General features: G+C 42.1%; 1 protein-coding gene and 1 long non-coding RNA gene across 4 annotated transcripts in view; one reads left to right on the top strand and one right to left on the bottom strand.

Annotated features, from left to right (window-relative positions):
• LOC135089252 (uncharacterized) overlaps window positions 1-15308 on the bottom strand; it is a 149179-nt gene that overhangs the window by 107538 nt on the left and 26333 nt on the right. The window lies entirely within an intron of this gene.
• Window positions 3721-15308, top strand: part of LOC135089251 (serine proteinase stubble-like) — a 113945-nt gene continuing 102357 nt past the window's right edge. Inside the window, exon 1 of one of the 3 annotated variants that reach the window (XM_063984694.1) lies at window positions 3721-3848. In XM_063984694.1, coding sequence (XP_063840764.1) covers window positions 3842-3848 — 7 coding nt within the window. In that variant the 5' untranslated portion in view covers window positions 3721-3841. The remainder of the gene's footprint in view (window positions 3849-15308) is intronic. The other 2 variants (XM_063984696.1, XM_063984699.1) reach the window with 2 other exon arrangements.

Genomic DNA, 15308 nt, shown 5'->3' with positions numbered 1-15308 from the left:
GTGACACAGAAAATTAAAATTGTGTGTGTGTTTGTGTGTGTGTGTGTGTGTGTGTGTGTGTGTGTGTGTGTGTGTGTGTGTGTGTAAATATGTCATCAGTCTTGCATACTTTCCAGCTTTCTATCTATCTATCTATCTATTTATTTATTTATTTATTTATTTATCTTATTGGTGTAATCATTCATTCTTCACTTACTTATCTACAAGCACATCTAATTATTTGTCTTTTCTTTCATTTGTCTAGTTATTTCATCATTTATCATCCCATTTGACAGTCCGTCCGTCCGTCTATCTATCTACCCATCTATCTATCGACCTACTTATCCATCCACCTATCTATTTATCTATCTATCTATCTATCTATCTCTACATCTATCTATCTATCTATTCAATTACGTATCTAGATAGTAGATATATAGACAGATAGACAGATAGATATAGACTGATAGATAGCTAGGTAAGTAGTAGACAGACGGGAAGATAGATAGATAGATAGACAGATAGATAAATATAGATATGTCTACTTACTACTCATTTATCTATTTATATATTTCTCTATCTATCTATCTATCTATCTATCTATCTATCTATCTATCTATTACTTCCTTCATCAGCATGTTTATAGCACAGTTTGGTACAATTACGTGCATTTCAGAGCAGTAAAACACAAAGTAAGCTGTGTAATTAAGTGTCTGCAGTGGATACAGTTTTAATTACATAATTACTAATATATATGTGCTCTAATTACCCTCTCTCTCTCTCTCTCTCTCTCTCTCTCTCTCTCTCTCTCTCTCTCTCTCTCTCTCTCTCTCTCTCTCTCTCTCTCTCTCTGGAAAATAGGCAAAACGAGAGAGAGAGAGAGAGAGAGAGAGAGAGAGAGAGAGAGAGAGAGAGAGAGAGAGAGAGAACCAAATACAATTTCCACCAACAGCCAATGGTAATAAACGTACACACACACACACACACACACACACACACACACACACACACACACACAATAGGGGCTCCATTTGTATCGGAAAACTACATCAGGAAATTCGGATAAGCTTCAGAAAAATCGGAGGAACTTCAGAAAAAATCGGAGTTAGTTTGTCTTCTTTCCGCTTCATTAAATGGCAGTTTGTTTGCCAACTTGTCACAATCTGTCTTCTTGTTTCCTTCATTTTGTTCAACATTTCCTTGTCTTTGCTTTTTTTTTCTTTTTTTCTTTCATATTACGTATTTTCCTATTTTTTCTACTTTTTTATGCATTTTTTTAAATTTCTTCCTCTCCTTTTACTGTTTCCTTAAGTACATCCTGATTTTCACTCCCCTTCCTTCCTTCCTTCCTTCCTTCCTTTCTCCTTCTCTCATTTTTTTCCATTCTTCCTGTCTTTATTTACAGTTCATCACTTCTCACAACTTTCACATTTTTTTTTTCCTTTCTCCCATCTTCTCATCCTGTAATCTTTCCTGTTTCCGTAGGTTACCTCCTATCCCTCATTCCCTTCCTTTCCTCTCTTACATTTCCCTTTCTTTCTCTCGTCAAAATTATTTACTATTATCTCTGCTCCCTCTCCTTCTCTCTTCCTGCTTTCCTTCCTGCTTCTCAAATCGCCTTCCTTCATAGATGATACAAGTAATTATGGGTAAGAGTTATTTGTGTTACAGTTGTGGCTTTGTGAGTAAGAGGCAGAGGAGGAGGAGGAGGAGGAGTTGGAGGAGGAGGAGGAGGAGGAGGAGGAGGAGGAGGAGGAGGAGGATTAAGAACGAAAAGTCACAAAGAAACAATAATAACAAGAGGTGGGGAGAGGAAGAAGACGATAAATAAGAGAAAAGGGTGAAAAGTAAGAGAAATAAGAAAAACGGAGGACGACGAAAAAGTAGGAAGCAAAAAGGAAATGTAAGGTAAAGAGAAAAGAGGATCCGCCTACTTAACCCTCCTCCTCCTCCTCCTCCTCCTCCTCCTCCTCCTCCCCCTCTTCCTCCTCCTCCTCCTCCTCTTTCCGTTCGTCGAAGCAGATCTTGCAACGGGATCCACTGTTGCTTCTCAAGGTTGACGGATCTTAAAATTGACTTAAAATTGAGTTGAAACTAACCCAACTTCACATATTTTTTTCCCTTACATCATCAAAATTAACCCAGAAAATTTATCTTAATCCCAAAGAGACATAATGACTTCAGGAGGGAAACTATGAGTGGTAATTAGAAAACAAACACCTGAGGGGAGGATTGCAGGTGTTCTTACTCTCGTTTCAGGCTCCAGTCCGGTCTCTCTCCCTCTCTCCTTCTCTTTCTCTCTCTCCGTCCTTCGCCTTCAGTGCCGGCCGAGACTCTGGTGTGTCTCCGTGAAGGCTCCCCAGTCTCGTCTCCGTGGATTTGTTGCGCTGCGGGTGTGTATTGCGGACTTGTTCTGCGATCGTTTGATGTGATGATTGATTAACGTGGATTTGATGTTACGAGTTTAAGTGTATAGAGTTCTTATTTATTTATTTTTTTCTGTTTTGGTGATAAGAAGTGTTGGTGTTGTGAAGTTTTGGACTTAAGATGTTGACTTTTTGTGTTACGACCTGTTGATATTACGAATTTGTGTTAAGAACTGGTGTTACAAATTGATGTTGCAAACTTTTTTTGGCGTTACGACCTCAGTGACACTACAAAATTGCTGTGCTTGTTGATCTGTAACTTCAACAATACGAACCTCTAACACAAATAACAAAAAGGAGAGGTAATAAAGCCAACTTGTAACACTTGTTTGTGAAAGGGAACTGTCTCGCTACGGCCATTTTCATATCCTGGAGTTGCAATGAGGTGGAGTCTGTCAGTGTCCTTGAAACAGACTTAACTTGTCTGACTCTCAATGTGTGAGTGTTGTTGCAAGCTTATGAAGAAAAACTATGCTGCGAGTATTAACGTTTCAACGCCACGCACGCTGATGAAATTGTGAATGAAGGACAAAGAGGAAATGGATAATTAGGTCAAAATGTAAAAAAACTGAATTATGTGGAAACAGTGAATACAGAATAAAAGACAAACAGGAAATAAGAAAGGATTATTTGGAAACATAGAAAAAAACATTAAAAAAAGGTCGAAATAACGAATAAAAATAAGGAGGAAATAAATGTGAATTTTTAAACTCTATCAGTAAAATGCATGGAAAAACTGTGGATAATTAATTAACACACACACACACACACAAACGAAAAAATAAAATAAAATAAATAAATAAATAAAATAAAGGGAACTGTTTTGTAATGTGACAAATGCAAAACAAGTGAAGTGAGGAAATAAACTGACAAGTCATGAGATCCAATACCCCACCGACACAAAGGAGAAATCTGAAAACATAAAAAAAAAAAAAGCAACATTCATCAGCACACATAGTGACGAAAAACAAGTATACAAATCATTCCCATTTTAAAATCTACCACAACAAAAAGCCAAGGGAAAACATTAATATAAAAAAAAATAAATAAATAAATAAAACCATGAAATAAACCACATATCCAACTTTTGAAAAAACTAAAAACAACACAAAATATTCCTTTACAAAATACACCAACGCAAAAATAACAGTGACAATTTCGCAAACACATCACGATATTACAAGCAGAATTCACGTAACATCACCTCCCAACAGCGTTCAGCCATGCGAGGACGAGGTTAAGTGTTGAAATGGCAAGCAGAAGGGTGAACGTTGCCTAGATTAGCGTGCCATGCGTGAGTGACTGAGCCTACACTCCTGGGAAGCGCTGTAGTGAAGTGTAGTGTGGTGCTCGCGTGCTCGTGTTTGCGTTCGAGGTGCCCCTGAAGTGGTCCTCGTCTCCCTCATCCCCGCGGTGAAGACAGTGATGGCGCTTTGATGTCTTGTGAGTATGCGTTTGTGTGTGGTGGTGGTGGTGGTAGTAGTAGTAATAGTAGTAGTAATAGTAGCTGTTGTTGTTGTTGTTGTTGTTTTGTTGTTGTTTTGTTGTTGTCGTTGTCGTCGTGGTTGTCTCTTGTATGGTCGAGGTAACAGCATTAGTGGTAGAGCAATAGTACATTATCAGTATAGTAGTAGTAGTAGTAGTAGTAGTAGTAGTAGTAGTAGTAGTAGTAGTAGTAGTAGTAGTACCAGCAGCACCAGGAACAGCAGTAACAGTTATCGTCCATAATCATCCTTCCTGAATTTTTGTTACGGAACTCCAAAACACACAATCTCGCGGAAGGTAAAACAAGGAAGAAAAGTTTTCCTTCACCGTAAAAAGAAAAAAAAATAATGAAAAAGCTAGCAATCATATTCAACACTAAGATCAAACCCGTAACAGAAAAACACGCAGGAAAACACACACACACACACACACACACACACACAAGAGAAGACAGTTTTTCTTCCTTTCACCTTAAAAAAATATATAAATAAATAAATAAATCATGAACAAAAATAACAGCGATCTTATCCAACACTAAAACCAAACCAATAACAATACAACACCCACAAAGACTCACAGACCATAAAAAAAAATTCACCACCTAACTCATAACTAAATCCACAACTGCCACTGAACACCTGATAATATCCCCATCACTCAGCATTCCATCACTCTATATCTCCGTAAATATCAAACAATCATCCGGTGCAAGTCGATACTCAGGACCAGTGTCCCATTTGTTCCCAAGTCAGTGACCTCAGGTGGCGGTGGTTGCGACACATCAGCAGGTCAAGTATCAGGTGTTGGCATCAAGGGACGAGAGGATTGAGTTAGTCTCTCTCTCTCTCTCTCTCTCTCTCTCTCTCTCTCTCTCTCTCTCTCTCTCTCTCTCTCTCTCTCTCTGTCTGTCTGTCTCGAATTGAGTAATTTCATTCACTTTTTACTGAGAGAGAGAGAGAGAGAGAGAGAGAGAGAGAGAGAGAGAGAGAGAGAGAGAGAGAGAGAGAGAGACAGACAGACAGACAGACAGACAGACAGACAGACAGACAGACAGACAGGCAGACACACACACATCGACAAACAGGTAGATACACATTAAAACCAGCCTATACCAGTTCCTTATCACCTTTATCACTCTTATCTATGGGCTGTTATGACATGTGTTTGTCTATGAGAGTGTTATCAGCTGCTGGGGAGGTGGTGTGGGAAGGCTCGAATCTTATATAGGAGTCATGCTAGCGTGTTACTGCCCTCTTATCTAAGGTGTTTTCAGCACTCATCTCTCTCTCTCTCTCTCTCTCTCTCTCTCTCTCTCTCTCTCTCTCTCTCTCTCTCTCTCTCTCTCTCCCTCTCTTGACCATTTTTTCTATATGAAGGAGACGGCCAAGGGAGAAATGGCCATAAAAACTCTGCTAGCAATGTTATTTCTCTGAAGAAGCAGCAAGAGGGAAACCAAATGAGATATCCAATTTAGTTTCTGAGGTATTTTGATATTCCTGCGAGTATACAAGTCGTGTGTATGTGGGTGGGTGGGTGGGTATGGGTGGGTGGGTGAGTGTGCGCGCGTGCGTGTGTGTGGCTGGGTGTGTTCTTTCCAATACCGCGGTACATTTAGCAGGGAAATTGTTCAATGATAATTCTAAGTTTTCTTTTTCCGTTTTTTAGTGTGTGCGTGCGTGTGTGTGTGTGTGTGTGTGTGTGTGTGTGTGTGTGTGTGTGTGTGTGTGTGTGTGTGTGTGTGTGTGTACAGTAACGCATATAGCAAATCACGCACACACAAACAAAGGGCGTAGATCAGACAAGACAAGGTGAAGGCAGAGAACGGTTTCTTCAATTTGCTTAACTACCACCACGCACATGCACCTTTCCCCTAAATTGCCTCAGGTAGGAAGATCTGTAATGAACACGTAGGCGAGCAATGGGTGAGTGGTGAACTTGAAGACTGGGTGACAGGGAAGACTGACTGACACCTACACTTCCCCGCCCTTAATGCTCCTCAGACTGTTATTTTCCGCTTATAATTCACCACAATATTACGACTTACTCTGCGTGTTCCTCTTTACCTTGACTGCGGTGGCGGTCAGGTGGAGCGAGTCACGTGGAGGGTGTGACTTGGAGCCCCAAAAAGTTCCACTATAATGACATGCCGCCCGCCGCCCACTCCGCCCGCCACAAACGACTCTTCCCAGTGATTCAATAGTCTAACGGGTCGCTCAAGCCAGGCAGTGATGCAGACACAGCGCGCACTTCCTCACACGCCCATCCACCAACACACACACACACACACACACACACACACACACACGGATGTTTATTTATGCGGCTTGCGTACGAAAACAGTAAAGTATTAGAATTTTGTACAAAAATGAGGTAAAAAGATGTACCTATTTGTACTTGAAAAGAAATGTGAGTCACACACACACACACACACACACACACACACACACACACACACACACACTGTTCACCTAAGCACTCTATTATTACAAAATATCTGCTTTAATCTGGGATAATCTTGAATAAAATGTAGAGCAAAGAAATATTTGTTTTAATATACACATTTTTTTTTCAATTAAAACAACATAACATGATTTATTTACTTCTTTATTCACTTACCTATTTACCTATACATTTATTTACTCATTTATTTATCTATTTACCAATTGACGCTGCAACATTAGTATACAAAGAAACACAAAAGAAGAACGAGTAGCTGTAGACATTATATCCTCCTCTCTTCCGTCTGGGCGGCGGATCTCACTGGGGACCCGTTATGGGAGCCGCTACATGGCGCAGTTATACCCTGGAGGGCGCCGACACTGCCCACTCCACGCCCTACAGTAAACATGAGGGAGGCGTGAAGCACTGGTGTTTGTGATGTTACTTGGTGACTCGGAGAAACTTTAGTGGCAAGTCAATACCATCCACCACTCCCATCATCACGAACAGTTACGTTGTTTACTAATCACCTGCCTTCATTCAGAAAACAGTCATCCACCTGTCTTTACTCATCAAAACTGATTACTTTATTCACTTCACAACTCTTATGCATGAACAGTTAACTTGTTTACTCACCATTAAGCTTTCTGATGATTCATTCTGCCACTCAACTGTCCTTACCCGCTGTTAGACACTGCTATGTTTCGATTTTATAATGACCAATGTGTGTCGAACGTCGAAGGGGAGGTGTAGCAACAGGGATCATGCAGAGGTGGATGTGTCAGTTAGATCACGATAGGGAAAGAATTGGTTTTCAAATAAATTGGTAGATGAATGGAACGGACTCAGTAATCAGGTTGTTAGTGCGGTCATTGGGGAGACTTAAAGGATGATTAGACAAATTTATGGATGATGATGATAGGTGGAAATAGGAAGCTATGTTTCATACAGGGACTGCCACGTGTAGACTTGATGGCTTCTTGCAGCTTCCCTTATTTCTTGTTCTTTATGTTCTTAGTCTGTATGCGTGTGTGCGCCAGCCAAAACAAAGGATATCTGATTTTTTTTTTTTTTTTTGAGATTTCACATAACGTCAACAGTCTGAAGTGTCGGCCATGCATCCATTTAGGCAGTTTCCTTGGACTGTAACGCCCTTACATGCCAAAGTACAATTACCAGGTTCACAGACGTGCTTAAACGAGAATGTCACGAACAGGGAGGAATAAGATGTAATTCATATAAATACCCATATTTGAGGTCTGGAGAGCAGATTCACCTCATACTCGGTGTCGTGAGCCTCTAGTCTTTGTACTCTTATCTGCATCTATTGTGACTCTATTATAAGGAGGCAACCGAAGACTGTTCTGTTACTTATCAGCACAGTCCAACCCATTGCCCTTCACCGCCATAATAGCTCCATTCATTCACTGCTAAACAGACTACATTCATTCACACAACACATTTTACTCACTCTCTTTCATTCATTCATTCTCCTTAATTAAAGCTACTTTCTCACTCATCCACTCCCACACCCATATTTCACATCCAAAGAAATAACCGTTTCGTATCTTAAATTCTTTACTCACCCTCGTTCATTCATACACATCCACATAAATTATCATTACCCACTTAACTTCCTGACTGATCCACGTCTTACTCATCCATATAGCCACACAAATCATCTTACTCATCTTAACATCCTTACTCATCCACGTTTACCCACACACACTCAAGTCTCACCTCCACACAATGCTTCAGTGTCTCCCCCTCGCGACACCTAACTAACTTACCCCACGCTCCGTCCCAAGGCGAGTGTTTGGTGATTGGCGGAGTCGAGTCTCGTGTTTCCCCCCTCCAATGTTTACACTAGCCAGATGATTCTCCTCGACAAACGGTGACTTTCGCAGCCCGCCAGTCATGGAGAGAGAGAGAGAGAGAGAAAGAGAGAGAGAGAGAGAAGAGAGGAGAGAGAGAGAGAGAGAGAGAGAGAGAGAGAGTTCGCAGATACTAAGCAGACCAACTGGCGACAGATACGGCTTCCTCTCTCCCTCCCTTCCCTTCCCTCCCATTCCCTCCTCCACCCTGCCTCCACCACTCTACCTTCCTATCTCCCCTCCCTTTCCCTCCACTACTCATAATTCCTCCTTCCTTCTCATCTCTTCCTCCTTTCCATCCACTTCCTCCTTACTCCCTTTCCTTCTTTCATCCCTTCCTTTCTACAGCATTCCTTTTATTTCTATCTCCTCTCATCCTTCCTTCTCTCTCCTTCCATTCCTCCCTTTCTTTCTACGCCATTCCCTCCTCTTGTTTCCCTCTCACCCCTTCCTTCTATTCCCACTCATCCCTTCCCTTCCAAACCCTTCCATACCTCCCTAATCGCCACTCTCCCTTCCTCTCCCTCCTTTTCTTTCTGGGCGTTTCCTCTCGTCACACCCTCCGTGCCGCCCAGCAAGTGTGTCAGCGCGAGGAATGGGTCTGGGTGTGGGCGCGTGGGCGTGATAACGAGAAATAGAGAGAGAGAGAGAAAGAGGAAGGGGTGAGAGAGAGAGAGCCAATCAAGTTACACCTAAACACGAGTGAGTAGAATAACGAGTTAATAATGAGAGTATGCTAGTCTACTTACCACTAACAGTAAACTCGTAGCAAACACTGTGGCAGGAAACGGTGACAACACCAGCAACACCACCAGCACCATGCGCTCTCCAGGAAACATGTAATTGCAACTTCAACAGAACGAAATTAGAGATACAAATGGCACCCCTACTGACGCTGGTGCATCCTGGGAGTTAGGGGGAGGAAAGTATGCTAGAAATATTGAGCTGCTCCGTGGTGGTAGGAAAATATTTATCTGATCTAGACCTACGTTTTAGTTCTCCAGCTAACAATGGATGCTGAGAGGAAGAAGCTGCACGAAAGGAAGGAAAAGAAGGTGGAGAAAGCATTAGCAAGAAAACACAGGCAAGAAACGTATAGGAAAGAAACAAAGACATGAGACAAGAAGAGAGAAACCGGAAAAAAAAAACTTACACAAGAAAAAGGACCTAAAAAAACAACCACGAGGAGAGAGAGGAAGTAAGAGGGAAATAAACATGGAAAGAAAAGGGAAAACACTGAAAAAGAAGAAAGAACATAAAAAAAAACATACGCCCCAGCATTTCCACTAATCACCCGGCCATCTCGGGAAAGTTTTTGAAGGAGGGGAATTAAGTACGACAATTTGTTACAGGCGTACGAGAGTCCCGCTTCTTCCTTGGTTCGTTCGTAGGTCCGCCCACCAGCCAGCCCGCCTCGAGGTGTGTGTCATTTGGAACTGGCAACTTTCTATGTAACAACTTCATTCATCCGCCACCCCTACACCACACACCACGAACTGCCGTGACAGCGCGACTTCAGGCTCACAAAAAAGTGGATGAGCTAAGCAAGACAACAGAAGCAAACGCCGTAAATGAAGTGGACAGATGAGAGATAAAGGAAGGAGAGATAAAAGGAGAAGGTGGAGGAAATGGATGAAGAGAAGGAATAATAACAACTGCCATCTTAAAAAAAAGTGGATAAGGGAGAGGACGAATGAAAGATACAACAAGGAGATAATAAAGGAGGTGGAAGGGATGAATAGAGAGAGAAGCGAAAACATCATGAAAACCATTATCTCAAATAAGGGGTTAAGATAAGAGAGGGGAGATTACAAGAGGAAAAGGCTAATGGAAAAAGAGGAATAACATTGAGATGGTAGAGGAAAGTGAAATGAAGAGGAAGGGAAACATTATAATACATCAAGGGAAGGAGATAACAAGAGAAACCTTACACGGAAGAGGAAGAAAGGAAAAATAAAAAAAAAGAGGAGGAGGAGGAGGAAGAAGAGCAAGAGGAAGAGGAAATGGAAACATAAATGGAGAGGAACATTAAAATACAGTGAGAAGATAGGAGATAAGACGAAAAGATTTAGGAACTGGGAACAAGGGTAGATAAAGATGAAGAGGTGGAAGGAAGAGGAGGAAGAGAGAGGAGAGAGCGAATTATAACACAATACGAGCGGGGAGATAAAACGAAACGGCTTAGGGAGAGGGAAGAAGGGGAGATAAAGGAAGAGGTGGATGAGAATTAGACAAGAGCAAATACAACAGTCTGTTAGTGTTGCTTCAAGCTGCCACACTCAGAATTATTTAGAGGAATTTTAAGTTTGTTAGTCGTTAGTGAAATATATCACCAGAGAACATGAAGGATGAAAGTGAGTCACGAGGAGGAGGAGGAGGAGGAGGAGGAGGAGGACATAGGATAACCAAACAGCAACAAACAAAAACACTCCGATCATTACTTAGCTGTTTGTGAACTAAGGAGGAGGAGGAGGAGGAGGAAGAGGAAGAGAACAACAACAAAAACAAACAAAAACAAACAAACAAATAAACAAAACAAGAGCAAGAATAAGAACTAGTAACACAACAGAAATAAGAATCAGCGAGGAGAGGAAAAAGTACGAGTAAGAAGAGAAGGAATAGAAGGAGGACGAGGCGAAAAGAGAGGAGAATGAAGAAGAGAGGTATTAATGCAATGTGGTTAGAGAAACAAAGCGGGAATGGGGGAGAATAAGAATGAGAGTGGAGAACTGGAGGAAGATCATAAGGAGGAGGAAGAGGAAGAGGAGGAGGAGGAGGAGGAGGAATAGAAACAATATCATAACATTATTTCACTCTCTGTTCCTTTCCTCGCCTTTTCCCTCACCATTCACGCTGTATATCCGGGTACACCACCACCACCACCACCACCACCATCACCATCACCACCACCACCACCACCACCACCAATACTAAGAAACTCCCTCAGTCTATCCATTTACCAGAATACACATTTACTTCCTCTCTCCCTCTCTCTCTCTCTCTCTCCCTCTCTCTCTCTCTCTCTCTCTCTCTCTCTCTCCTCTCTCTTTCTGTTTTCTTTTACGTATTTCTTTTCCTTCCCATTTTCTTTTCTTTCAATGTTTATTTTTTTCCTTATTTCTTATTCCCTTTCTGTTCCTTCGGGTTTTACTTATTTTCTTTTATTTTTTTCCCCTTTTTCTTACTTTCTTTTCGTGTGTGGATTCATAACGGTACGTCATCTCTCTCTCTCTCTCTCTCTCTCTCTCTCTCTCTCTCTCTCTCTCTCTCTCTCTCTCTCTCTCTCTCTCTCTCTCTCTCTCTCTCTGTGTGCGTGTGTATGTGTATGTGTGTGTGTGTGTGTGTGTGTGTGTGTGTGTGTGTGTGTGTGTGTACCTTTCTCCTTACTTCACAACTTGTTTTCACCCTCCATTCCTTTCCTACTATTCTCTTCTCCCTCCCTCCTTCACCACAACCACCACCATCACCACCACCATCACCACCACCACCACCACCACTACCTTTCCCTCCCTTCCATCTCCAACTTCCTTCATAACTTTAATCTTTACTTGCTCGTCTCTAAAAGCTTCCATTCAGTGGTCTTATCTTCTCTCTCTCTCTCTCTCTCTCTCTCTCTCTCTCTCTCTCTCTCTCTCTCTCTCTCTCTCTCTCTCTCTCTCTCTCTCTCTCTCTCTCTCTCTCTCTCTCTCTCTCTCTGTGTAAAAACATAATGAATGACCCAACCAGGATGTGAAGACGAGACCGATATTCAATTATTCCTTTTTTTCTCTTTTTTCGTCTTTAAATAATCAAGTGAAAGGGGAAGTTCCTGGGGGAGAGAGAGAGAGGAGAGAGGAGAGAGAGAGAGAGAGGAGAGAGAGAGAGAGAGAGAGAGAGAAAGGTGACCTAGTGATGCGACAGGACAAAGAAGCTAGAGTAAGAAGAGGAGGAGGAGGAGGAGGAGGAGGAGGAGGAGGAGGAGGAGGACGATTAGCAGAAGGAGGAGGAGGAGGAAAAGGAGGAAGATTTGGAGGAAGAGAAGGAGGAGGATTTGGAGAAGGAGAACAAGAAGCAGGAGGAGGAGAAGGAATACAAAGGAATACAAAGGAAGACAAACAGCAACAGACCCTGAGATCCTTACTAGGCTGTTTGTTGAGACTATTTACTAACTACCAGTGATAGAGACAGGACAGCAAAGCAGAAGGCTCCTCCCCACCCACCCCTCCCTCCAGCCGAGGCTGGCAGGAAAAAAGGCGAAACCATGTGATATTGAAAAAACACATGGAATTTTAGTAGAGAGTGAAAAGGAAAAATGTAATCTACGTCTGACTACTAGTGTTTGTGGGGGGAGGTGTTAAAGCTTGGTAAATATAATGTGGTGTGTGCTTTGTGTACGTGGATGCACAGTGTGTATGTCGAATGGGTGGTGCGGCAGCCTTGCCTGGCGCTTTCTAGGGAGGCAGCAGTTAATCAGGCCCCAGCTCCGTTCAATCCCCTGAGATAGCATACTTTCCCTGTAGGGACGCCGTACGCTGGTTTCCCCTTGCAACATTGATCCCTGGTACTTTAGTTCCCGATGGTGATCAATACTTGACAAGGCCCTCTCCAAACACAGCCCGTCACAGGTCGAGAGTAGTAGTGGTGACCGTTAGCTCTGGGCTATCTGTGCGTGTAGGCAGTGTTGTGTGGTGTGTATGTAGACACAGTGTGGAGTCAGAGATGGTGCGACAGCCTTGCCTGGCGCTTTCAAGAAAGGCAGCAGTCAATCAGGCCCTAGCTCCCGTACAACCACTGTAAAAGTGCACTTCCCTTTACAGGACGCCGCGCACTGCATAGTTATCTCCTGCAGCGGTGACCCCTGGTACCTTAAATCCCGATGATGGTCACCAACTGTCAGGGCTCTTGACTATCCACAGCCCTTCACAGATCGAGAGCAAAAGTAGTGACCGTTCACTCCGAGCTATCTGTGTCATGTATGGAGGGTGAGTGTACTTAAGCTAACGGGCAATTTTGAGTACGATCAGAGGCCCAGGAGATCAGTAAAATTATTCGGAGAGTTATTCGAATTATTCGGTTATGAACAGTGACAACCGGGGATTAGATTCGAAGCATTTGTCTAGCCGAACTTTGAATGTTTCGATAGTACCTGAGTCAACGACATTTGATGGTAGACGGTTCCATATATTTACAACGCGATTAAAGAAAATATGTTTGGCTTCATTTGTTTTGAAATGTTTACCTACATTTTTAAAACCATTGTTTTTAGTGACATTTGATCGATCGACTGATAGGTATTTTTCAATATTCATATTTGTAAATCCGTTAAAAAATTTTAAAAAAGCGTAATAAGGTCCCCTCTTACTCTACGCTTCTCAAGAGAAAATAAATTCAGTTCCTTAAGGCGTTCCTCATAGGATTTGTTTCGCAACCCTGGGAAAATTTTTGTCATTCTCCGTTGTATTTTTTCTAATTTCTCGATATCTTTTTTGTAGTACGGTGACCAAAACTGAACATTGTATTCGAGATGTGGACGCACGAGCGAGTTATATAATGTTAATATTATTTTCTCGGATTTAAAAGTAAAAGATCTTCCAATGAAACCGACTAATTTGTTTGCAATTTTTACGACTTCGGTACATTGTTTACTTGGCTTGAGGAGGAAGAGGAGGAGGAGCAGGAGAAGGAGAATGATTAGCAGGAGAAGAAGGAGGAGGAGGAGGAGGAGGAGGATTTGGAGGAAGAGGAGGAGGAGGATTTGGAGAAGGAGGACAAGAAGCAGGAGGAGGAGAAGGAGGAGCAAGAGGAGGAAAAGGAGCAGGAGGAGGACGAGAAGCAGGTGGTGGAGAAGGAGGAGGAGGAGGAGAAAGAAGAAGAGGAGCAGGAGTGAAGTGATGACAGAATACAGAGATACTAAAAAGAGAAAGAGGAGAAAGTAAAGAAAAGAAAGGATGATGATAAGAATACGAGAAACAGTGAAAGTGATTAGTAGAGAGTAAGAAGAAAATGGGAAAATATATGGTAAAAAAAAAAGTAGTTACTTTATTGAGAACTCTTTTGTTTTGAAGAAGAACAAGAACAAGAAGAACAAGAACAAGAACATGGAGAAGAAGGAGGAGAAGAAGAAGAAGAAGAAGAAGAAGAAGAAAACAACAACAACAACAACAACAACAACAACAACAACAACAACAACAACAACAACATTATAAAATGGATAAAAGTGATGGTGATGATGATGATGATGATGATGATGATGATGATGTTGATGAAGTTGATAATGTTTTGAATTAAATTATACAAATAAATAAAGATGTTTACCCAAAAGTATCCAAAAATATGAGAGAGAGAGAGAGAGGAGAGAGAGAGAGAGAGAGAGAGAGAGAGAGAGAGAGAGAGAGAGAGAGAGAGAGAGAGAGAGAGAGAGAGAACTTCTATTTTTTCCTTAAGGTGATAAGAGGAAAGCATTATCACTAATAACTTTCTCTTCCAATCAGATAACTGCGACAAGTGAGTCTTTGTTTACTGACGGCAGGACTCTGTGTGTGTGTGTTTGTGTGTGTATGTGTGTGTGTGTGTGTGTGTGAGGGACATATGGGTTAAGTGAATTACCTTAGCCAACAGGTGTGTTATAGTTAGGCTTGTTACAATTCAGCAGCTTTCCCTGGACACACACACACAAACACACACACACACACACACACACACACACACACACACACACACATACACACACGCACACACACGTGCACGCATGCACGCACACACTTGTCATTACGCTCTTGCACCTTGATTAATGGCTTTCACTCTTTTCTCTCATTCTCTCATTCTCTCTCTCTCTCTCTCTCTCTCTCTCTCTCTCTCTCTCTCTCTCTCTCTCTCTCTCTCTCTCTCTCTCTCTCAACTTCGTTTTCGTTTCTTTTTTTTTTTCTTTTGTCTGCCTTTGAAGCTCTTTCTTTTCCTCGCGCGCGCGCGCGTGTGTGTGTGTGTGTGTGTGTGTGTGTGTGTGTGTGTGTGTGTGTGTGTGTTACTCCACTTGTGCATTATACTCGAGGTGAAGGAAGCGAAGAAGGAGAGTGAAGATGGAATAACACACACACACACACACACACACACACACACACACACACAC

The sequence above is a fragment of the Scylla paramamosain genome, chromosome 32, assembly GCF_035594125.1.
Source record: "Scylla paramamosain isolate STU-SP2022 chromosome 32, ASM3559412v1, whole genome shotgun sequence".
NCBI classification, from domain to species: Eukaryota; Metazoa; Arthropoda; class Malacostraca; order Decapoda; family Portunidae; genus Scylla; species Scylla paramamosain.
Note: the sequence above shows the minus strand (reverse complement) of the source record. Positions and strands in the feature narration are given on the sequence as shown.